Raw genomic sequence first — 24242 nt, 5'->3', positions numbered from 1 at the left:
TTTATTAGATTCTATATCTGAATTAGAACAAGTGTCCATTATATCTTCATACAGTAATGGGTGAAATGCATTCCAAAGCAAAGCTATAGGCTTGTAAGTAAATACTGTGAGGCTTTGTAAATCAATTTTATTTAAAGTAAACATTTACTGGTTGTCATCTTCCTACTGGGAATCACAATTTAAGACATTTTAATCTTGCTTACACTGTATGGCAAAAGTCTTCAGGATTTAATAGCATGGATGAGGTAGCGAAGAAAGTCTAAAAAGGCTAAAAATATGCAACAATGTAGGATCAAGTTTCACAATACAGGGTTTAAGAAATATTCTTTCAATATAGAAAGTTACAAGGGTGAAGTAGTAACAGTTTTGGATGAAGCAGGTTGAAGGGCTAAAGACTAGATTAAAATCTGAAGATACATAATTCATAGTGTCCATGTTCAAGAAGTGTTAAAAAAGACACCCATAGTTCAAAGAAAGATATTCAAGTATGTAGTACAAAGTTTTGCATTACTGGCAACTGAATATTACATAGTAATTGATGCACAAGTAGTTACATTATATTGTAACTACAAACTGGATACATACTCAACAATTTTGATTTAAAGCACTTTTAGTGTACCTAAAGGGCTTAAATGTCAGACTCACTTCTGAAATGTTTATAACCAATTAAAGCATAAACTGTGCAAGAACAAATGTTTCCAAGTAGTGGATCCCTCTCAGACATGAGATAACGTAATAAAATCTTTACATTAATACCCAGTAAGAAGCACTTGCTACTGTGCTGAATTTATGCTGAGGTAACTTTCATGCACTCAGAGTCAGCTGGTAAAAATGGAACACTGACTTTCAATAAAAATCCCATCAACATATTGTTAGGTGCTTTGGGTACTTTGGAAAGGAAAAGCAGGTTACAAGTAAATTGAATGAATTCACAACAGCAATTATTTGTTCAAAAGTAAAGGCAGGTGACTGTGTAAACAGTAATATGACACTTACAGCCATAAAAATGTATACTAGTGGTTTAATTGGAGAGTGATTATTCAGAGCTGAAAAACAACCTCCAGTTTTGTTACTACAATCACAAGTACAATTCACGTAGCATACGTGACAGTTATTTTATTGTCTGAGATAAGGGAGAAGTTGGGATACCAACAATTGTACTTATTTATTGCAAAGATAGTATTCCACCTGTAAAAGAAATATGGCATTTCACTCACATAACACACACTTTTTTTGGAATTCAAAACGTGGCTGTCAGTATGAAATGCTAATGGAAAACAGTGATCCCTGTTCACTAATAAGTTAAAAAAAACTTACTAATTTTCACTATATAAGTTTACGTATTTCAGTTCTTAAATCACGTTATTCTATATAACCATTATTAACAGCTCTGTGTCTCTATTACTGCATCAAGCCAAACATTTAATGCACTTTCACATCAAAAAGATTATATAAACTTTATTTTCGTTCCCACTTCTGAAAGCTACTGACATTTCAGCAGCCAACTGGGTAAAAAAAATAAGAAATAAAAAAATCACAAATGAAGGCCTGAGCAGTTTTCACATTGCCTCACTGAGGATGCTGTGCCGTGGCTGACCATCCACATTTGGTACATGCTCCTCAGTCAGTGAAGTGCTCTTAGGAAGTGGCTTCCAATAAGGCCTACAGTTTACCATGAAGCGCCACTTTTCTTTATTTCACTGATGGATTCTGACACAAGGTTAAAGTTATGTATATCTGTTATACTTACAAGCAGCTCCAATCCTGAGTATTTATGATAAATCTAAACATACAAAAATGTATGTACATTTCTCTCCACTTTTGTTGTAAACATTGTCAGTATACTTTACATATCCCTTCTTTGAAACATGCAAATCATACATACAGTATAAATACACAAAAAATACACTCATTCATAAGCTAAGCAACAAAAAGCTGTGGCTGGCATATTCAGTTATAAATAATCAATGCACAAGGCATTCAATGCAGCTAGAAGCAGCCATTCAGTCTACTGTTTTTAACTGTGGTTGTGGAAATACTGTGATTTTTGCACCTTCCATCTCATTACAATATTTATAACACTATTATATGTGGAGATAGGCTCATTTACTATACCTCTTCTTTCCAGAGTGAAGGATAAAGCAGCACTTACATATATTATATATATCTATATATATCTATATAAAGGGGGGCAGCAACTGCTGGGGCTGCTCCGCTTAGATTAAGAAGGTTGCCATTCTAGTAATTCTTAAATAAAAGAGGGAGCTAAACAACTGATTACATATTCATTCCTTGGGCACTTAACAGGGAATCCAGCATGTCGAATGTGTCTTTGTAGTCCATATGCTGGCTGTTTGTACTGTACTCGTGACTGGCATCAGGACCGTTCTCCACTGGGTTCTTGTCCAGTTTCACGAGGGTGCTGAGATGTCCGTAGCCCACCTGGTATGCGACAGGGGGAGGAGGGGGTAAGGGAAGGTTAAAAACAGAGTTGAGAGAGGATACATACTGCTTAACAGAGGAAGAACTAGATGAACTACCTGAACTTTTGGAACTTTTGCTCATTTTGGAGTGGTGGTTGTGAGAAGCGTCATTGCTGTACAGCTTCTTCCTTGAAGAGCCGGAACTAGAGGAATTGCCATCACTGCTCAAGCCAACAGGACTCCTCAGAATAGCTGGTGTTAATCCATCATGAGTATGCTTACTGCCGCCACTACTACTGCCACCACTGTGAGAATGGGAATGCTTATGGCTGCTACCATGATGGCGGTTTGTGGAATGTTCCTTGTGCTTCTCCTTGGTAACATGGGGGCTCGAGTGCTTGCTTTTCCCACTGCCTTCATCCGATGAGCTATGCCTCTCTGAGGAGGAGACCTTGATTTTCATTTTCAGATCTTCTTTACTTGAGTTTTTTTCTGTGGGTGGAATGGGTATCCGCAGTTTGAGTGATCCACCCTTTTCTTTTTTGTCAGGCATGTGTTTTTCTGACTTCTCTGCATTTGTAATGGGGATTTTCATTTTAACAGGGGACGTGACTGTACTGTTACTTGCTGCTTGGGGTTGCATGTGCTTTTTGTATGGCTGTTCTGGACCTACATAGTGTTCTCTTACATCCAGTTCCAGTGTTTCTAGTTTGCGTTTCTCTCTGTATTTATCCAATGACATTTTTTGAGGAATTATTACAGGGGCAGAAGCAATTTGCCCATGGTGTTTGTTTCCTGGTTTGTGTACAGCAGAGTGCTCAGAGAGTTTGTCGGATCTGTGATGTAACCCCGAAGGTAATGACATTGAAGTGCCTGGCTGAAAGTTTATGTTGAATTGACCACCAGGCACTGTGGTCTCCTGTTTCTGAGAATACATCTGCTCTGTCCTTGTTTGTTCTTGGTGCTGAGGCCATTCTTGATGTGATGACATATTATACGAGGTACTTGGCATTCCTGCAGCTAGTATTGCCAGATTTTCTTGACTCTCTTGAACACAAATATTTCCTGAGTTCAGAGGAACTGGGGCAGGAAATGTGGATGCCGATGGTTTTTGAAAACCTGCATTTGCCCCAGCAACAGCATCAACCAAAATGGAATTTTGAAGAGACGAGCCAAGAAGAGAGCTCTCCGATGCCTGACCATCTCCTTTAGGTTTCCTAGCAGCCTGAGTAGCCTACACAAGGACAACACAGTAAGCTTTAGGATATACTTCCATGCAAATAAATACAAATATATTTGGAGAAAAATGGAAGCTATTCAGCTGTCCGCAGGATAAGCAGGATGTAAGTGCAAAACAAGCACTTTCACAGTGAACACTGAATCTTGATAAAGAATGCATAGCTCTAATGCTCATCTAATTTATTATGTAAGTAAAGAGTAGGGCTTTTAAGCTCTCAAACTACTTGAACATACACTGTAAATAATGATTACAGCAAATTATTGACTTTCAAGACATCTAAGACCAGATCAGCAAATGCATCTGCAACACAGCTATGACAGCTTACCACAAAAAATCCTTACCCTCCAATTTCGAATCCTTTTTAGCCTGCTAGGAGTTTTCTCCAATATCTGAAGGAATTCATGTGTCAGTTCTGTGAAGAAAAATAAAGTTAAACTATTTTCAAGGCTTCATAACAATTATATACAATCTTTGATACCCTGGCCTGGCTATCAAGAACTATTCAAAATGCCTAACAGTACATTTGTGAAAACACTGCTCATGTGTAAGGCAGTGGACAATAAAACAATATTGAATACACTAATTCTACCTTTCTGTTCAAAAATATCTACTCTATAACATCTATTCTTTCTCCACTCAGACACTAGGACAGAGATTTTAAAACTTTTTCATCTCACGGCACACTGGCAAAGCTCTAAAATGGTGAAGGCATACCACGAGTTTTTGTACAATTCACAAGCCACACTGTGCTGCCAATGGGGGGCTCACATACCCCAATGGCCCTACTAATAAATGACCCTTTCCCAAAATCCCACAGCACACCTGGGGACCATTTGCGGCACACCAATGTGCCACATCACAGTGGTTGAAAATGGCTGCAATAGGAAAATACAAATAAAACACTTGTCAAACTACTGATAGTAGCTACTTGCTGAGTTATTTCCTTGATGCATTTTTCAAACGTACTGAGATGAGTATTTTCACACAGAATGGAAACATGTTGCACTCATCACAGACTCTTGATGTAAGAACATACTAACTTTCACCACAGGTGGGCTAGTGGTGCATCAATCTATTCTCAGTTGGTAATATTGCACTATAACTGTTTGCTTTATATTAATGCTGGATTGTATTCCAAGGTTTTCATCCACAGACGTATGAATGTTAGAGTACAACCTATTATCACTCAAGCAAACAATGCTGCCTGAAGTATTGAGGAAGATCCTCTACTGGAAAGTTGTTTACCATAAAACACACACACCCCACCCATCTTTAATTGGTATTGTTCTATTCAGAACTTTTCCACTGTTATACCTTGCAACCCACCCACCCACTCCCATGTCACTGTCAAGGGCTGATGCAGCATGGAGGCAAAGGAAAAATAACATTTCAATCCATGTACGTGTACAGGTGCTTTTCATGCACATTTGGGGCTTTCTGGATCCTGGTCATGGGTTCTGTGAAATATGGCACTCATATCTATGAATTTTTATCTCAAGATCCTACAAAACAAATAGTACCGTTTAAGATTAGACGTAACAGAAAACATGGTCTGCAGGAAGCTAGAAAATGTTAACAATTCCCAGATTAGTCTTCAACTTTTTATGACAAGATTAGCAACTAACATTGAGGTTAAATTAGTTATGAGCCATTAGTTATTTGATTTTTCTCTGTAAACCCGCTTTGTGAACTTTTTGTTGAAAAGCGGTATATAAATAATAATAATAATAATAATAATAATAATAATAATAATAATAATAATAATAATAAAATTACTAAAACTTGCTCTACATGGGGCTGTTCTTGAAACTGGTTTGAAAAATGCAATCATTGCAGAACGTGGCAGCCTATGAAATTGCTGGAGATAGGGTGGGTTGACTCTGTTGGACCACTGCTCCAGCAGGTGCACTGACTGCCAATTCATTTCTGCGCCCAATTCAAGGTGCTGTTTTGACCTCTAAAGCCCTAGCCAGCCTGTCCCCTCTGGTCACTGGAGAAGGCATTTTAACAAGTGCGGTTAGCCATGGGGGTGGGGGGCGGTGGCAAGAAACAGGGCCTTTGTGGAAGTGGCCACCAACCTTATGGAACTCCCTTCCTCTTGGTTTACAAACTGCTCCCTCCCAAAGGCTTTCCAGCCGGGCCCAAAGACATTTCTTTTTAAACAAACTTTCTCAGTTCATGTCCTTAATAACAGATGAAACTTTTCCCAGGATTGGAACAGATAAAATATAAAATATATCTTAAACTACCCAGATGGATAAAACCAATCAAAATTGCAACTAATCCAAACTGGATTTAAAAAGATCAAAATAGATCATACAGCGAGTTGCTAAATACTAAAGGAGAGCTTCTAAGTAAAAATCAGTTAGAAGAGAAAGGAATAAATCTGGACTGGTGGAATGAAGTGCAAATAAGAATACGAGAAGACCAAAAAATAGGTCTCTATGAAGAAGATATAAGCTTCGATAAAATATTTTTGATTGATGAAGGAAAATATATATTTAAAATGTACAACTTTCTCCTTGAGATGAAAATTGAAAATGAGATAGTTAAAGACTCAATGGTTCTCTGGCCAAAAATTTTTGGATACAATATACCGATTGACAATAGGAAACAAATTTGGAATACAAATATTAAGATAACCAAAGCAGTATCCTTTAAAGAGAATTTATATAAAATGTTTTATAGATGGCATTTGACTCCAGAGAAAATAGCAAAAATGTATTCAGGTTCATCAAACAAGTGTTGGAAATATAAAGAGATTGAGGGAACTTTTTATCATATGTGGTCGACATGTGAAAAAGGAAAGAAATATTGGAAAATGATACATAAAATCGTAGGATTTTATTGTGTAATAAATTGAATTGTGTAATGCCATTCAAAACTGAAATATTCCTCTTAAATGTGACATCAGAAATTATAGAACACAAGAAATACCTTATTGTACATATTAGTACAGTGGCAAGATTATATGTGCAAATGTGGAAATCTATAGAAATTCCAATTAGAGAAAAATAAATAGATAAGATTTATGAAATAGCAGAAATGGATGTATTAACAGAAAGAATGAAAGAGAGATCCAGGTAGAATAAGAAGATTTTGGAAGCGTTTTTATGACTCGATAGATCATCTTAGATAAATAATATTTATTGATTAGATAAATTTGTAAATATCATAATGATAAATGTGGTAATATCTGCATCGAAAATTTATTTCCCCCCCCAGTCATTTTCTTTCTTTTTTTTTTTTAAAGAATGCATGTTGTATTCCATGGCTAATACCCTGATGTGTAACCCATGTAGACCCATCTCTAACTCTAGCCCATTTTCCTGTCCTGTATCTGTAATAAACAAACAAAAAAAGAAGCTTTAGCCATGATGACTAGGTTTTGCCTTTTCCTAAAATGTTCAGCTGTTACGTTTTGTGCTTTAATGTAATTTCTCAAAGGTTTTTTTAATGTTCAAGGATATTTTAAATACTGTTTAACAATTTTTTAAAATAAGCCACTTTGGAGAGGAAAGTGGGATAAAAATTGCATAAATAAAATAAAACACACAAGCAAAACAACCAAAATATAGTTTGATATAGAATAAAGTGAGGATGATACCACTTACCATCAAGTAACTCAAGAGTAACAGTAGGATCCACATATTCCCACCAATGTTTCCCATCGGTTGATACAGGAATCTCCCAGTTGGACCACTTGCAAGCCAAATGTATACATACACATGCTATCACAGTTGGTTTGTACTGAAGACAAAATGTTGTAAGGTGCAGACTGTGGTCAGAAATGTTTTGTGACCGAAGAACAAAAGTCAAACATGAAAAAGAATAAAAAACAAAGAAAAAGAATTCATGATCACACTATTCAAGAAATTCTGTCACACTGTAAACTTTTTTCCTCAATTTTTAGATTGAGCATGGAAGTTAGAAGGTATAAAAATATTATAGCACATTAATATCTGCTCCTTCTGAGCAAATGAAAGAGTTATATTATTCTGTTCCTCCCTGCACTTGAGAAAGTCAAAATACTAGCTTTTATAAAGAAGATTTTTGCCAAAATAAATATTTTGTTATTTTGTCATACACATCACTTGGAATGATGTTAAGATAATAAGCAAGGAACAAGTCTGAAAAAATAAATGTTATCTTTCACGGTCCAACCTGCAACACAGTTCGTGTCAGTTACCATCAGGTAAGAATTACTAGCTGGAAGAAACACAACTGTACAAATTTTGCAGTGGAATCCTATGCATATTTACTTAGAAATCTCACTGCATTCAGTAGGACTAACTCCCCAATAAATATGGACAAGATCACAGACATTATGTTCTAGTACCGGTTGAAAGTTAACTTGTATTTGAAAAATCTTTGCCACCACAACAGTTAGATGTATATCCAAAAAAGCATTTCTTAAAAAAATGTTTTATTAAGCATATATTTCCGTTAACTATGAGCCTGAAGTCATCTGCTCTGCTATTTTCTCTACAATGTAATTAGCGATTGTTATTCAACTACGAGACAGAATATTTAGTATTTAGCTCCTAATTTATCCATCAAACCCCTCCAACACTCACTCTTCTCAAACCATTATTACTTAAATCCCCAATACATAACCTCCAGATAGTCTCTGACAGGCTCCCCCCTTCACCTTACAACAGTATCTCCAAGGTCCAGCTTTCCCCCACTTTCATCAGCTTCTAAATCTTCTTTATCCATGCTTCTGTCACCTCATCTAAACTACTAAAGCTTTCAGCCTAATCTTTCATTTCTGCTCAATCAACTCAAGACTCATGTTAGAATCCCAATATACTAATGTGCCATTCAGTGCAAGTTTTCACTTATGCTTTGGATCAAACTAGGCTCCTGAACTGTATATGCAAGGCTCTCTACTGAGGATCTTCTCCCCTCCGTGCCATTTCAATCTCTTCTTCACTGCAGCTCATCTCATTTTTGCATTCTGCTGTCACACTCTTCAAAGATTAAACTAGTATGTTGATCCATTAAACCAGCCCACTTTCCCCAAAGCATGTTTTTCCAAAAAGACTATTATTTCACAGTAACATCACTGTTTCTCTTGTGCTCATTATCAGTAATGTTTCTTGCAACCTTGCTACACATTTACGAAGCTCTAGTGTCTGCTTTCACCTCCCAGCCATCGACTCACCAAAACCAAGGGTAACATCTGACTGATAAAGGTATTAAATAGCAGCAAGGTTTCCCCCCCCCCCCCGGCCCCAATAAGTTAATTAAGAACCAGCCAACTCCTACAAGGTTAATTCAAATGTCTAGCAAGGGCTAGTTCAAATGTATCTGTAACAAAAGCCCTGTTAACTAATGCTTATATTTTGTTTGGGTTTGTTTGTTTTTACAATGAGATGATCTAATTTTTTATGAAGAAAAAAATTGCCATTAGCTACAAGGGTAAACTAGAAACAGCTTTGTACTTACCAAGATGCTCGGATTTCTAGGTTAAGTTTATCTCTCTGTAATCTTTAGCTGCTATTCAGGCTACCAATTTTAGAATTATGCACTCACAATCGAGAAAATGTCACCAGAAAGCACCACTACACTTCACATTGTGCATTTAACCCCTTTGTGCCATCAGGCCCTTGTACAATACACCGCACTGCAACCAGGAAGGTACCACCACAAAAGATGGCCCAGTCGCCTGTTGCAACAAGGGTTAGACACAGGTAGGGGACCCTGCAGTAAAGGAAGCTATAGTGTGCTACAACAGTGCAACAAAGAGGTTCAGGATAACAACCTGTTGGTAGCCATGAAATAGGATGTCTGTGCCAAATCCTTGCTTGCTGTAAGAAAAAGAAATAAAGTAGTTAGACATCCATAATAGATAGTTTGGGAGGGAAAGTAACTAAAATGTGCTTTATGTGAAGATCATAAAGATCATGTTAACTGCTTGCAAATAAGTACTACACAAACTATTTTCACAAACTGGAAAACAAGCAGTTTTCCAGTTACTCCTCAAATTGCTCACACGTTTCTTGGAATACATTCACTCTTTTGATCAACTTAACACTACTAACGAAACTTTCCAAGACCTCAAATTTCATATTCCAACAGAAGTTAGATGTATTTGTAGCAATTCAACTGAAAAAAAACCTTCTGTAGAGCCTTAGCCCAAGGTGCTTAAACTTTTCTGGCCAATGGCTCCCTTGACCCCTGTGGCTGTTGGCCATGACTCCCCATCATGTTCCTGAGGGCTGGAAGTGACATCATTAAACAGGAAGTGGCCAGAAATATTAAATATATTAAATATAATATAATATTATATTTATTATAATATAAAATTAAATATTAAATATATTAACTATATTTAATATTAATTAAATTAATCATATCAATTAAATGCAGATCTTAAAAATATATTATTAATACACAGCAATATACATGCTTTATAAATGATCAGCTGCTGATCACTGTTGGAGACAGGATGCTGGAGTAGGTAGATTTTGTCTGGTCCAGGAAGACTCATTTTTCTAACTTTGTAAGCATACCAATAGAATTGTTTTATCAAATGAACTTTGTGAACAACCAGTCTGACCAACATTACACGCACACACATCCCTGTGGACCCCAATCCAACTAGTCATTTCTCCCATTCTCCTTGGATAGGATTGAACCCTTTATTAATTTAATGAAATTATTTTCCAGCAGCTGGTGGGGAAAACAAAAATAGACCATGAAAATATATCACAGCTGATAAGGGTTTGGTTAGGAAGCTGATTTGTCTTCTATACTAGGGGATGCACAGCTCAAGCCTATGCATGTCTACTCAGAAGTAAGTCCATTAGAGTCAATGGGGCTTACTCCCAGGAAAGTGTGGATAGGATTGGGCTGGCAATCACTTCATCAATGGCTGATAAGTATTCCCTTTAAATAGCAAGATTCATCACTTTAAAAATACAGCCTTTCCTCTTCAGTCAAACAACAAGATTGATAAATCATTTTAAAAACAGTACCCTTTTTCTGCTCCTGGCCAAGTAAAGTGTGTGCTTGTCTCTCCCCTCCCCCTTTGCCAACTGCATGGAAACAACTTTAAGACCCCTGGTCACTGGTAAAATAGGAAGCGTATTATTTGGGGAGGGGGAGGAAAGCGGGAAGGTTTGGAGATCGAAAGTGGGGAGTGGAAGAGGGAGGGGGTTGAAAAGAGAGATTTCACTTTGATTAGAAGTGATCCCAGGCTGGGAACTACAAACCACCAGACAAGAATCAGCAAGGGTTAAGGACTGCAAGCTGAGCATGCTTGGAAGAGGGCAGGGCAGCAGCAGCCACTCTCCTTTCTTCTGCTTTAAAAAAAGGTTTCTTCTGTTTTAAAAAAAAGCGCAGACAATGGACTCCTATTCTTCCCAGGGGTGTGACTGTATCGCTGGGAGAGGACATCCTGCGCCTCCCCTTTGAGTTCCTGGTGCCGCCCTAAAGAGCCCTGCCTCACAGTTTCGATAACACTGCCTTAGCCTAAAAAGTCAACTATGAACCTGTTTATTATACTATGTGAGCTATAGAGGAATACATTTTAGTAAACAATTAAGAGGAGCAACTGAAGTTCAGAAGAAGGACCAATTTTCTATTATCTGCAAATGTTGGTCCTGACATCTTTACTCACAAGAGGAGGAAAGGCAACAAAAGACCTACACAATTAGCCAACCCTTTAAGGGAGAGCACACAGACACATACTTGAGCCTATGTGGTACTATATTGCTTGCTCTAGTTGTCAAAAAAAATTGTTTCTAGAAATTAAGTAACTGGCAAAGTGCAAGGCTGGATTCGTGCTGGATTCGCATTTATCACAAGTTACAGTTGCTGAAAAGTATCCCATGTTTTCAGTCCATGTTTGAAATCAGATCTTTCATTGTCCCTTCTACTCCCTACACTAACTTTACTGCAAGAAACACACACACACCTCCCAGGAACAGAAAGGCTAATATTATAACTCAAATCAACCTCTCTCTACCCTATAGAGGGAAAATAATTTCAAACTATCATAGCAAACTTATTATTCTATCCAGACAATTATATTTCTACCAAAAGACAACCCTGTCCATCTTCTAGCTAAACAGAACACCCACTAAAATTGTGTTTGGAGTACAAGACAGATTCCTTTCTCATTCTATGAAAGAAGGTGAGCTGGCTAAAAACAATATCGCTATAAATGATATGACACAAAGTTCTTGGAAATAATCAAGTTACAAAAAGAACATTTTTTTAAGTGACCATTATTATTTAAGGGAACTCCTGTGTTCCCAAAAACCTAACACGAGCAGTATCCATAGATGGAAGCGATTGGTACAGATAGGAAAATCCTTGCAAACCTCACAGCTAAATAAGCTTTCAGGAAATTCTATCTTTGGTGATTTATGAAGAAAAATGGGAAGGCAATCTGAACAGGTGAAACAGGGCTGAAGTTCTGTGCAAAATCCTTACTTCTACTCATTATGCTTCTTATCAATACTAAATATTTCCTTCTTTGTATACGCAATTTAAAAACCCAAAAAAGGGCAAGACACAATGCATACTAAAAGTAACATTATCTTATTTCTCAATTGCAACAGTCCCCTGAAATCAGTGTTCCCTTCATCGCACTGAAGTCTTAAGATTTATTACTATTCTACATTCATGTTATCTTCTGTATGGCATTTTCCACAAGCCTGAATTGAGTAGCAAATGCTAGGTATGTTTGCAAATTGTTAGCATTGCAAATAGTTTGCAGAATAGAGAAATTTCCTCCAAATGACCAGTCAGCAATGCAAACCTCCCTCCCCAGTAGGCAGCATCGCCCAAGCATGGTTCTTGCTCTTTAAACAGAAGTCCACTGCATTACCTGAATGCTACGTAAATGCAGCTACATTTGTATTTGTAACATTAATCAATCCCCTGTAATTAAGACCAAGTAACTATATCAGCCACCCAGCTGAAGCAGCACAACAGTGTTTGCAAAGTGTTTTTTTCTCTTGGTTACTCAGAGGCAAAAACATTTTAGGAATTACGTGAACCTAACAGTAAAGTCTGATGATAAGCTGTGTATCAGGCCAAAGTTTCAGCTTTTTCTGTCTGAATGAGTCTCAACTGCTGTGATATGGAATTTGTCTCATGGCTTATAAGACATCCCTATCCCAAAATGGGTGTGGACTGGTTATAGGTACTCAGGAAACAAAAAAAAAAAAACACTATGTACATAGTCAGAAGCTATTAGTCAACAGATTGTTGGGTTCAGTCTCAGCAATCCTTGCCTCAAATTAAGCCCTAGTTCAATTGAGAGTACTAAGGGCGCAATCCTAACCCCTTATGTCAGTGCTTTCCAGCACTGGCATAGTGGTGCCAATGGGACATGTGCTGCATCCTGCAGTTGGGTGTCACTCATGGAGGCCTCCTCAAAGTAAGGGAATGTTTGCTCCCTTACCTCAGAGCTGCATTGCCGTTATGTCAGTGCTGGAAAGCACTGACATAAGGGGTTAGGATTGCACCCTAAGAGACAAAAGTCATTAAAGATAAATGCTATTTTGCACACTTTCTAATACAAAATATTTAAAGGCACTTCATAAAGCCTCCACTATGCTATATAATGATTTCCAAGAAATATCTCAGGTCAAACACTGCTTGTCCATTTTGAGGAAAGTATGATAGTTCTTCTAGGGATGGGGGAAGTCATCTTGATTCTAAATAGGATTCTGCAATGGCTCAACATTTAAACCACATGAAGGCCAAAAATTAGTTCTGCCAACCCAAACTTTTTAGAGCTGAAAGAATCAACAGCTGAGACACACAGCCATACAGGTGAGTGAAAACTAAGAAACACTACAACTGTAAATGCAGAATTGCAAGCAAGCAACCTATGATTCTGGGTAAAGTTTGAGAATTGAGGACTAAGTGATAGGGCCCACACCAACTGGTGGCCTGCAATTTGACGTTCTTGGCAGAAAGCCTATGGGCAGGAAAAAAAACAGTTTTTGAAGCAGGTTCCTTATTTGACAGATAATTTTACATTAACTTCTGCTGTATTGGTTGACTAGTATCTTGCTGCGGGTTAATCCATATCAGTTCTTGGTATCTCTATTAAGCCAGTATGCAGTAGCTTACAAAAGAACTACCCTAGAAGGGTAATTTTAACTTGAAGCTCAGCAGAAGCTAGTGCTACACCACCTCCAATCTGCTATTTTTCCGTTTTAAGCATACCTTTTACAGAGCCAGGTACAAAAAAATACACTAGGATGCACTAGTGATTTACTCACAGTAGAAGTATATTCCAGAAATAGCTTTAGCAAGTCACACCACCACCGTCATACAGAGATGTGTCAAAATAATCAGTTTAATTGTTACTGACCTCTCACTAACTGCGTACATTTCACAACATCTGTGTGTGGATGCTCAATGGTAATCTCAAAACCTGGAAAATAAAAGGTAATTTTACAAACTACTCTATACAAGTCTGTTTTTTAAAGTGCCTTTTCTCAAGCTTTCCACTAATGTCAAATTGTATAATCTTGTTGTGGACTATCAACAAGAATTAAGAATACTAGCATTAGATATTTAAAGAATTGATCTGCAGATGTTAATCTGCTTAGTATATTAATTGACAAACTGTAGCAAACATGTGATGTTATTACAATTCTATCTGAAAGGAGAAGCATTAATGTGCTCTAAATGTCAGGTCGTGTATAAAGCAACTTACATTACTAAGATTCTCCTTCTCCCAAAAGATATTACTATACCTTGCCAATCAAGTGCCAATATAGGCATGCCATGACTAGAACTGCAGCAAAATTTGAAGATGCTGTTGGTTATGCAATTGCTCAAAGAACATCATACACAGTTTTAATATGCTTACCTAAAGTTTGAAGCATTATTGTTTCAAGTATAACCAGCTCTTGGGCCTGCTGCAGGTATGCCTAAAATATAGAAAAAATGCTGAAACATTAACACTTATTTTAACAAGTTGATAGCACCACATGTTATTCTGAATAAACAGATAGGCTTTCAATATGTACTCTACAGCATGCATCAGGCAGCCCAATCCTAACCTGCACAGGATCAGGCAGGCCAACTGGTCTGTGTTGTATCCAGCATGGGTTTGAGGTGGATCCTGTGCAATTTAGGTTGCAATCCTAACCACACTTTCTTGAGTGTAACGAACAAAATAGGATTTACTTCTGAGTAGACTTGGTTAGAATTGTGCCCTTAGAGTAAGTAAGTCATGTTCTCAATCTAGCTATATGTACACCAAATTCAAGAACGCTATTTGAATTTCACAGTTATTTGGGTTATAGCGCTTGAATTTAACGCTATTTGGGTTCACAGTTCTCCTGCATCCCCAACTGCAAAAGAAGGTAATGCTTGCTTAGAAGATCCCATATTTGCATGTGGGATTGTCCTTGACCCTGGATATTAAACCAGTAAATGTTCAACTGAACTGGGAGAACTTGTAAATATAGTGAAGGGAGAGTGGAAATGCAAAACTCCTAATTTCACAACAAAGAGATGCATAGCATCTTGGAACTTAACATCTGAAAAGCCCCAGTATTTAAGTAAGCCAAGGATAAGCTAACAGAAATTGGGAGGGGGGGGGAAATGAAGGAAAAAATTGCAAGACAGAAGAAATCTTCCTAATGGAACAGAAAATTTAAGAGTACATGTGAAAGCTGCTCCAGCTGATGAGAACTTAAAAGGTGAAATTTAGATTAATCTCATAGCGTATACGTACATCACTCTTTGTGTCGAGCTGTGGCTCTAGAGGATGAAGGCAAGCATGCGCTACTTTGATTACATGTTCGAGTTTTCGTGGTTGTTCTTCCACTTTTGCAGCCAAAAACAATGCAGTAGGAGATATAATCTGTTGAAGAGATGCCTTCAATTAGAAGCAGAGTCATAATAAACTTCCCATAAGCAGTTAGTTAGCTTTTGTGAACAGGAGACTAACAGATTGTGATAAGACCTTATACAACTTGAGAAAATCACATTTTTATATCACCCTTTCTTCAAAGAGGCCAGGGTTGGGGAGTTTCTCCCTTCATTTTGTCCTCACAACAACCCTGAGGTAGGGTAAGGCCAATAGTCATGCTGGAACGTTCATGGCTGAGCAGGGATTTGAAAATGGATCTTCCAGGTCTAAGTCCAACACCCAAACCACTATACCATCTTGACTCTAACCGCCCAGTCCTATCCAACTTTCTAGCACTGAAGTAGCTGCAATGCAGTTCCAACAAACATTCCCTTACCTTAAGGAGGTATCTGTGAGTACTTCCCCCCCCCCATACACACACCATCAGATGCAGGAGACACCCCATTGGCACAGATGCATCAGTGCTGGAATATTGGATAAGATAGAACCCCAAGTTATTAAGTTTCTTTATCTGGTAACACTACAGAACAATACTACTTTCTTCCAAATAAGCTTTGGAGAAGAAAGAAAAACAAAAAGGTTATGAATTGCTTGTGCGAAGACAACATGATGGGCAATATGGGAGGGCTTCTAAATATTTTCAGTAAACTGTGGTAGAAGTTATAACACTTGCCCATCATGTTCTTTGACAGCAAGTCTGGGAAATTACTGTTTTTCTCACTTGGAATTGCTGCCAGCTGCTCAGTCTAGTCTTTTAGGTGAACTCCAGTCATGTGTCCAAGACAGCAATGACAGCCCTGAAGGTGATCTGCAGAGGAGATGGCAGAGCATGACCCTGGTGATAGCTCCAGATCTCATGGTTGCTTCCCCCTTGATCGCTGTATCCTTCTCAACCACCTTTGTGAGGTGGTGGAGCAAGTGCTTGTGTTAGGTATAAGTTCTGCTCCCAAGTATAGGAAGATTTCAGAAAGTGATACTGGGAGACTACATGAGAACTAACCTGCAGAGCTCTCTCATGCTCTTTAGTGCCTCACGGGGCCATCCATATGCTAAACATACCCAGCTCTATTTTTTAAAATTTCATCTGTACTAGAGACACCAGTGAGCTTAATGAATGAGCACGAATAAACTGAAGCACAATCCAGACAAGACAGGGATGCTGATCAGTTTTGCTGACCGGTTTTAGGTGAAAGATCAGCTCTGGATGGTTGGGGAGGGTGGGGGTTACAAGTAGTAAGTTGATAGCTGGAACCAGTGCTGCTTTTGAATGCCCATACAGTAAATATGGCTACAAGGGCCTGACCACCATTGAGGGATACCCTAGTTGCACCTTTTCCTGATGACTAAAAACTTAGACATAGTAACACAGCCTACTAAAGTTGCTCAACTACTAGAATCTACTTTATGTGAACTTGCCTTTAAATGCAGGCCTTGGAACTCTAATTAGTTCAGAATAGGGCAGCAAAGATTTGTCCAGCTGATGGAAACACGAATGAACAATCTTCATCAGCTCCAGACTGAATTAAAGGGTTTTTTTCCACTTATGAAAAGCATTGCACCTGCATTTTTCTAACTTTGTTCCCTCCAAGTACCACTTTTCCAAGTGCCACTGCTACCACCAATCAGCAGCTGTGCAGCAGGCAGTTTGACCACAGCTGGAGCTTTGCTCTGTCTCTTCCCAAAGCATGCCTCTTTTGAAGGGCTATGCAGCTGCCTGGCCACATGCCCCAGCCATCTTAACTTTCATCAGTGCCACTCGGTCACAATGGCAGTGGCCAAAGTACTGCAATGCTGTGAAATAACACTACTGATATTAGAATTGTTGACTGAAAAACACTGCCCTATATAAACTATAGATAGAACAGCCTCTAATGCACCTTCTTTATTATGCAAGATCCTATTAATTGAGGGAAGCAGATAAGCCTAGGGTACCATCACCATATGAAGTAGAAGGATCTGGCACCTGAAATCACTGATACTTTCTGGATTATAGAACCTCTTCTCTGAAGAGGTTATCAGAATGCTTTTCACTGGGGCTTTTCAGCATCTAGTAAGTATGCTTTTGTTCCATTCAGACTTTTGAAAAGATTTAATCAATGATGGAGGGTTTGGTGTTGTTGGTTTTGGGGGGGCGATAGTACTGTACACAGCTTATTTTCAAATGAAATGGTTTTAAGCAGTGTTCTCAATGTTCATCCTCTGTCACACAACCAGAAGTAACTGACTATGATATCACAGACAGTTACTTCCAGGTTGGGAAACCATATGCAACACAACAAGATAAGAAGCTCAGGGTGGCTCAAGTGGACAGGAGGGCTTTTTCAAGCAAGGAAAAGCATGCTTTGGAGCTCTGCCCTCCAAGTCGAGACTCCTACTGCTGTTTATTGTGTCACATTCCTGGTCTCCCTTTTGGGTGGCAGGGGTCCAGGGGTCTTGCGAGTAACACCAGATACTACTTCAAGTACCACTGGTTGAGTTACACTGGTTTTAAGTGTGTGCTTGACCATGAAATCATATTTACTTATGTTGTAAGCCTTTCAAGCTACAAATATTTCTTAAAAATTGAAGAACGAACCCTCAATTTAATGGACTAATGGGAAACAGAGGTGTCTGTTAATGCCAAATGTCCATTATATCCAAATGCATTTATGCCAATGGGTATGCACATATGCAAAACATATAAATAACTACTTTGTCATACAGCAGAAATTTCATTATTTTTGAAGTCAGTTAAACAGAAAATACAATACAATCGCAGCACTATTAAAATCTCTACTAAATTTTTAAGAGGTTAATGTTCCACAGCAGCACACAACTACAACAGAGAAGTTGCCTGTTGTCATTTATAGTTTTATAGCACAAAGCAACTCTGAGAACAGTTCATAAAAATGCCATTGATATGCATATAAGCTGGTGCATATTAACATAATCCCTAGAAAATGAACACAGAGCTACAATTACTGGAAAAGTTGCACACATTTTACTTTCTCAGAGATTATACAGTAATCATTACAATCTTCTGTTTTCACATAACGTGCTTTAGATGGTATGATCACCACAAAAATAGCTATTAAGTCCCAATGTTTTATTATGCATTCAATACATATTACAAAAACATAAGTACAGTTGGCCCTTCTCATCCACAGATTTGACTAACCTTAGGTGGCCACTGTGGACAAGAAGGATCCTGCTGTTTAAAAAAAAATAGCATCCCTTAAAATCATGGTCTAAGAAACACCTTCCTTAACATTGCAGAGCAACAGGCAGGTAGTCTCCAGTTATTAGAACAGCTATTTTCAGGTCGTGTTGAGCTTGCATCCCCTCCCTTGGCACCTGGTCACCCCAAAATGCAACATGGAAGAGTTTAATCACTTCTGCATTTCATTTTTTTGTGCCCCAGGGCTAAGAGAGGTGGTCACTTGCCTCAGTCAGGCCTGAAAGCAGCCTTTCTAATTTCCAGAGACTCCCTGCCTGCCACTTTAAAATGGGTAAGAAAAGTGGCTTTTAAACCACCATTTAATGGGGTGCTTTAAAAAAAATCTTTTAGTGGATTTGACTATCCACAGTTTTGGCATCTGCAGGAGTTTCAGGAACAGAACCCCCATGGGTGCAGAGGGTTGACCTGAAGTAGTACTTGTTCCCACAACTGATTCAAGGGTAAAGAAGGGGGCCCAAACTAGCAAAAGTTAGTTCTGGAAAAATCCTATTTCAATGTGTCAATTGAACTTTCATTATTACTGTTGCAAAAGTATGTTCAATGTCTTAAAAAAAAATTTAGGGTTCCTATGTGAACCACTTGTAAATTTGTGGCTTACTAGCCACAACTACCCAAGGGCCCAATCCTATCTAACTTTCCAGCTCTGGTGTAACCACAATGCAGCCCCATGGTAAGGGAACACATGTTCCCATACGCTGAGAAGGCCCCAGCGACTGCCCTTCCACCACAGGATGCAGCGCACACCCCACTGGCACAACTGGATCAGCACCGGAAAATTGGATAAGATTGGGTCCTAAGTTTCTCAAAGCCCAGATTCCACCTTGGAGAGCATAAGCAGATAGCTCCCAGAGGATGCCAACTTCTTCCTCTCTTCAATCAGCCCTGATGTTGCAAGGTAGGTTATGAAACTAAGACAGCATCTTCATAAGTAAAATTTATCCTGTTGAGGTTCAAAGATCTTTCCAAAAAAGATTTTCTCTTACCCAAAATAAGCAGCTATTTACAAACATACAACAGCAGCATTTATAACATTGCTTAAACTGCAATTTCACGCTAACTTATTCCCAAACTACACACACAACTGAATTCAACATATCAAATGCAAATATACTGTTCAAAATATACAGTTCTGTTGAAGTATAAATACTCACATTTCTATTAAATTTTGTGAATGAATGATGCATATAAAATCTGTGCATGTAAACAATTGCAGTATTAATTGTAAGTTGTGATCTGGAAGGATCTGGGTTAAGGAATTTTTAAATCTGCTTCAAACTTCCACAGAGTTGCTCTAGTCAAATACTGGAGTGCATAAAGAAAATAATATGACTGATACAGAGAACAGTAGATCCTTAGGATTAATTCAAATGTAAATTTCAAAAGACAGACGCAAATTTCATTAGCTCCATAAGCCAACACCTATCAATACACAACATATTTTTAGAAGACTTTCAACATTTTCTTTCCAGAAAAATGTATGCTAACATATTTTTCAGATTTTTCTAAAGTTCTCCATACTGTTTGAAAGTTTTTTAAATCTCTGGGCTTATATAAAGTCTTGCTTCACTAATGATCAACTGCCTACAAATATCAGTTTTGTATGGAAAAATGAAATTAAGCCACTACATATAAGTGCATACATCTAAGAAACTAGTTTCCAACCAAGGCTTCTTGACCCATACTTATACGGCCAGATAAGACAATGCGCATTCTTCAAAATAAGTGGAATACACAATGGGTTCACAACCTTACTTACACATAACATGTCTCTGTAAGACATTTGTCAGATGTATGTAAAGCATACTTAAGGCATGTTCCCTGACATCACAGAGTATTTTTCAGGATAAACATCAACTGGCCAGTACTCTTGTTGAACACCACATTTTCCCAAATTAGAAAAATTGCTGCACATCTGCAAAAGTAACATTGCAAAATGTATTTTAATTGGCTATTTCTAAGGAGCTGTTCCACAGCAAACCAACACAGTTTCATAAAATATGGTTGATATTCCTTGTTTCAGACATGTGAAACAGTTGCAGAGAACATATAATGCAGTTAAATACTGCTCCTTATATAATGTTTTAGATTTTAAATACTGACCTGTCAGTCAACAACAACAGCAACAACAGTATTTATATACCGCTTTTCAACAAAAAGTTCACAAAGTGGTTTACAGAGAAAATCAAATATCTAATGGCTCCCTGTCCCAAAAGGGCTCATAATCTAAAAAGATGCAACACCAGCAGAACAGCCACTAGAAAAGACACTGCTGGGGTGAGGTGGGCCAGTTACTCTCCCCCTGCTAAATAAAAGAGGAGCACACACTTGAAAAAGTGCCTCTTAACCAGTTAGCAGGGATAAAATGATCCCTACTTAGACCAATACAAAAAGGTTACAGGTACAATCTTAGCCATGTATATTTGTAAGTAAGGGCCATAGCTAAGCAGAATGGGCCAGAGTGCACACTTTACATACAGAAGGTCCAAAGTGCAATCTCTTGCATCTCCAGGTTGGAATGGAAAAGATTCTGAAACCCTGAAGAGTACAAGCAATACTAAATTGGATCCATGGTCTGATAATGTATACAGCAGCTTCTTATGCACATGCCTGTATACGTGCCTGGGGACATGTGCACCTGTAGGCTGCTGAACTAAATAGAATTTACTCCCAAGTACATATGCATAAGATTTCAGCCTAAAAATATTTTCCAGAATGTAAATATTGTCCAACTACATCCAAGTCCAGCAACTGCCTACAAAAGATACATAAAATCTTTGTGTGGAACAAAAAACAATATATATACACACACATACAAACCAGACTTTCGTTGGGCAATTTCCCCAACATTTCTGATCTCAATTTTTTAAAAAAAAAAACACATGAAATTGAAAAGTAAAAAGTCTGATATTAGAAAAAAACCACCAGGACATCAGAGTGCATTGCACTGTACTGTATATTTATTATGGAGCTCTGTAAGCTACCCTGAGCACTTGCTTTGGCAAGTGAAAGGTGGGATATAAATTTTTAAAATAAGTTTAATAAATAAATCAGTAGGCCTCTTCCTGAACACTAACGAGTCACAACAGTGATCTTGCAACCAGCGAAGCATCATGCTGCAGCCGGTTCTTTCCTCAGCTCCTTTGTCCCAGGAACCACGTCTGCTCCCTAGACACTGATGGGTGGCCTGGCCTGCACGGGACATTCCTACACACACAGGGGGCGCATGTGCACCTGTGGGCAGCTGGCTGGGGAGGGGACTTAGAGCCAATTCTATGCATATCTTCTCAGAGATAAGTTCCATTGAGTTCACTGGGGTTTCCTCCCAGGGAAATGCGGATAGGATTGCAGCCTTGGAGTCCAAGCACACAGCCTCCTGGTAAGTTTGGACAGGCCTGAAGCCTTGGAGCCCAAGCCTAGGCCTGTCTACTCAGAACCAAAGTCCCATTATAGTCAACGGGGCTTACTCCCGTGCAAGCAAGTACAGGCCTGGAGCCGCCCAGCCCAGCCGTGCTTGCTCAGAAGTCAGTGCCACTGCAGCGAACGGGGCCTGCTCCAGGCGAGCGCGGCGGGGTGCAGCCTCAGCCAGGTGGGCCCGACGCAGGCGCTCGGGGGAGGGGGGCTTCGCAGAGCCCCAGCCGGCCGAGCCCGCCCGCCCGCCGCCCCCCCAGGATCCCCGCCCTCAGGATACACGTTGAGGCGCTGGCCCATGTCCTGGATGAGGTTGGCCGCCTGCTGCCGGTACGAGAGCTCCTTGTCGGCCTCGACGCCGCAGCGGCGCGACGGCGTGCTCTCCAGCTGCTCCCGTGTGAAGAACCAGCGCGGACTCCCGGGGCCGCCGCCAGCCACGCGCGGAGCCGCGCTCACGCCAGGCCCGCAGCCCACCGCCGCCGCCATGACACTTCCTCCTCCGGTAGCAGCGCCCGCCGCCGGCTCCGGCCCCGTCTCCTCCCCTTCCTCCATCACGCGGCCTCTCGCGAGACCTCGCAGCGGCCAAACCTTGCGGCTCCGCTCTGGGCGTTAATAAACGATAGACTCTTGTGGCGGTGAAAAGACCAAAAAAGATAGACACTCTGGAGTGACACGCAGTCTAGAGTGACAGAGCACTTCCAAGTGACACAATTCCGGGTAACAAAATGAAGTTGCTGTCCATAAGAACGCAGTAGGTTTAACTGAAAAAGAATAGTTGTTTTTTTTACAAGAAACAAAATCTGAGTTAGGAAAAGTAGGAGTCACCTCTCATTCAGAGCCCAATCCTAGCCAGGTCTACTCAGAAGTAAGCGCCACTACAGTCAAAGGGGCTGACACAGAGGTAAGAGAGGATAGGATTGCAAGTCCGAGGAGCGAACGCGCGGCTTCCCAGCGACTGCAAAAAGACCCAAAAAAGACTTATACTGAAAACTCGGAAGTTTACACTTTGGACGGCAGGATATATCACTCTAGGTTTTGGTAGCACTCTGTTAGACTTGTATGGTGGTGGGCTTGGTGTTTGTTAGAGCGCCTCACCCTGGTTGGAAGAAGCGATGCGGGCGAGAGTGAGGAGGCTGGAGCTAGAGAGAGATCGAGTGGTCTGCACTTGTGTTCTCGCGGACGTTTGAGGAAGTGGGTCCTTGAAGGAGCTCTGAATGCCCTGATGAGGATGGGGGGGGGGGTCTTGGGTGGAGGGAGGGGGCAAGAAGCTCAGCTGAGTGGCAGGAGGTGCTGTGGAGGCTGGACCTTGCTGAGGGATGGAGGAATTGCAGGGACTGCAAAAAAGGCATGGGGGGAGCGGTTTTTGCCCCCAGACTGTGGTCAGTTCTAACTCCCTGGTGTAAAACAACCACAATTGTTGACCACAGTTCTGGCCTCTCCTCTCAAAGGACAATGGAGAATCTCCTGGTGGTTGCAGGGAAGTGGCCACAGCACAACTTTTCCCTCTAGCCAAGGAAAAGGGAGAGAAGGAAGGGCAGGAGCCCCTGTTCTTTCCAACTTAGGGTTACTGAGTGTGAGAAATGGGGTTTGTGTGTGCCTCTGAAGTCTGTGTATGTATTTCACATATATACAATCACACACACACGCACTCCATTTCTCTTTGTGTGTGTATTTCACGTATATATAAAATCACATTTCATAAGAACATAAGAACAGCCCAACAGGATCAGGCCATAGGCCCATCTAGTCCAGCTTCCTGTATCTCACAGCGGCCAACAAGATGCCCCAAGGAGCACACCAGATAACAAGAGACCTGCATCTTGGTGCCCTCCCTAGCATCTGGCATTCGGACATAGCCCATTTCTGAAATCAGGAGGTTGCACATACACATCATGGCTTGTAACCCGTAATGGATTTTTCCTCCAGAAACTTGTCCAATCCCCTTTTAAAGGCGTCCAGGCCAGACGCAGTCACCACATCCTGCAGCAAGGAGTTCCACAGACCAACCACACACTGAGTAAAGAAATATTTTCTTTTGTCTGTTCTAACTCTCCCAGCACTCAATTTTAGTGGATGTTCCCTGGTTCTGGTGTTATG

The 24242-nt window shown here is 39.8% G+C and overlaps 1 protein-coding gene across 2 annotated transcripts; it reads right to left on the bottom strand.

Annotated features, from left to right (window-relative positions):
* Positions 1 to 95: 95 nt before the first annotated feature.
* On the bottom strand, positions 96 to 22529 carry CCNT2 (cyclin T2). Of its 2 annotated transcripts, XM_066611892.1 has the most exons (10): positions 22426 to 22529; positions 19889 to 19970; positions 15383 to 15511; positions 14510 to 14570; positions 14006 to 14068; positions 9431 to 9476; positions 7278 to 7441; positions 4005 to 4075; positions 2541 to 3657; positions 2293 to 2442 (listed from the first exon to the last, which is right to left on the bottom strand). In XM_066611892.1, the coding sequence occupies exons 1-10, from the start codon at positions 22443 to 22445 to the stop codon at positions 2378 to 2380; spliced, it is 1818 nt and encodes a 605-aa protein (XP_066467989.1). In that variant the 5' UTR covers positions 22446 to 22529; the 3' UTR covers positions 2293 to 2377. The 2 variants fall into 2 exon arrangements, with proteins under 2 accessions (XP_066467988.1, XP_066467989.1); XM_066611891.1 differs by having other exon boundaries at positions 96 to 3657.
* Positions 22530 to 24242: the final 1713 nt, after the last annotated feature.

This window comes from Tiliqua scincoides, chromosome 1 (genome assembly GCF_035046505.1).
Source record: "Tiliqua scincoides isolate rTilSci1 chromosome 1, rTilSci1.hap2, whole genome shotgun sequence".
Classification (NCBI taxonomy): domain Eukaryota; kingdom Metazoa; phylum Chordata; class Lepidosauria; order Squamata; family Scincidae; genus Tiliqua; species Tiliqua scincoides.
Note: the sequence above shows the minus strand (reverse complement) of the source record. Positions and strands in the feature narration are given on the sequence as shown.

Bases quoted from the DNA above. Each gene is read 5' to 3' on its own strand.
- CCNT2 (XM_066611891.1), bottom strand. From the start codon at position 22,445: ATGGGCCAGCGCCTCAACGT. The intron at 14,069-14,509 runs GTAAGCATATTA...TTTATTTTCCAG, and splicing joins AATAATGCTTCAAACTTTAG to GTTTTGAGATTACCATTGAG. The intron at 4,076-7,277 runs GTAAGTGGTATC...TTTTCTTCACAG, and splicing joins TACTCTTGAGTTACTTGATG to AACTGACACATGAATTCCTT.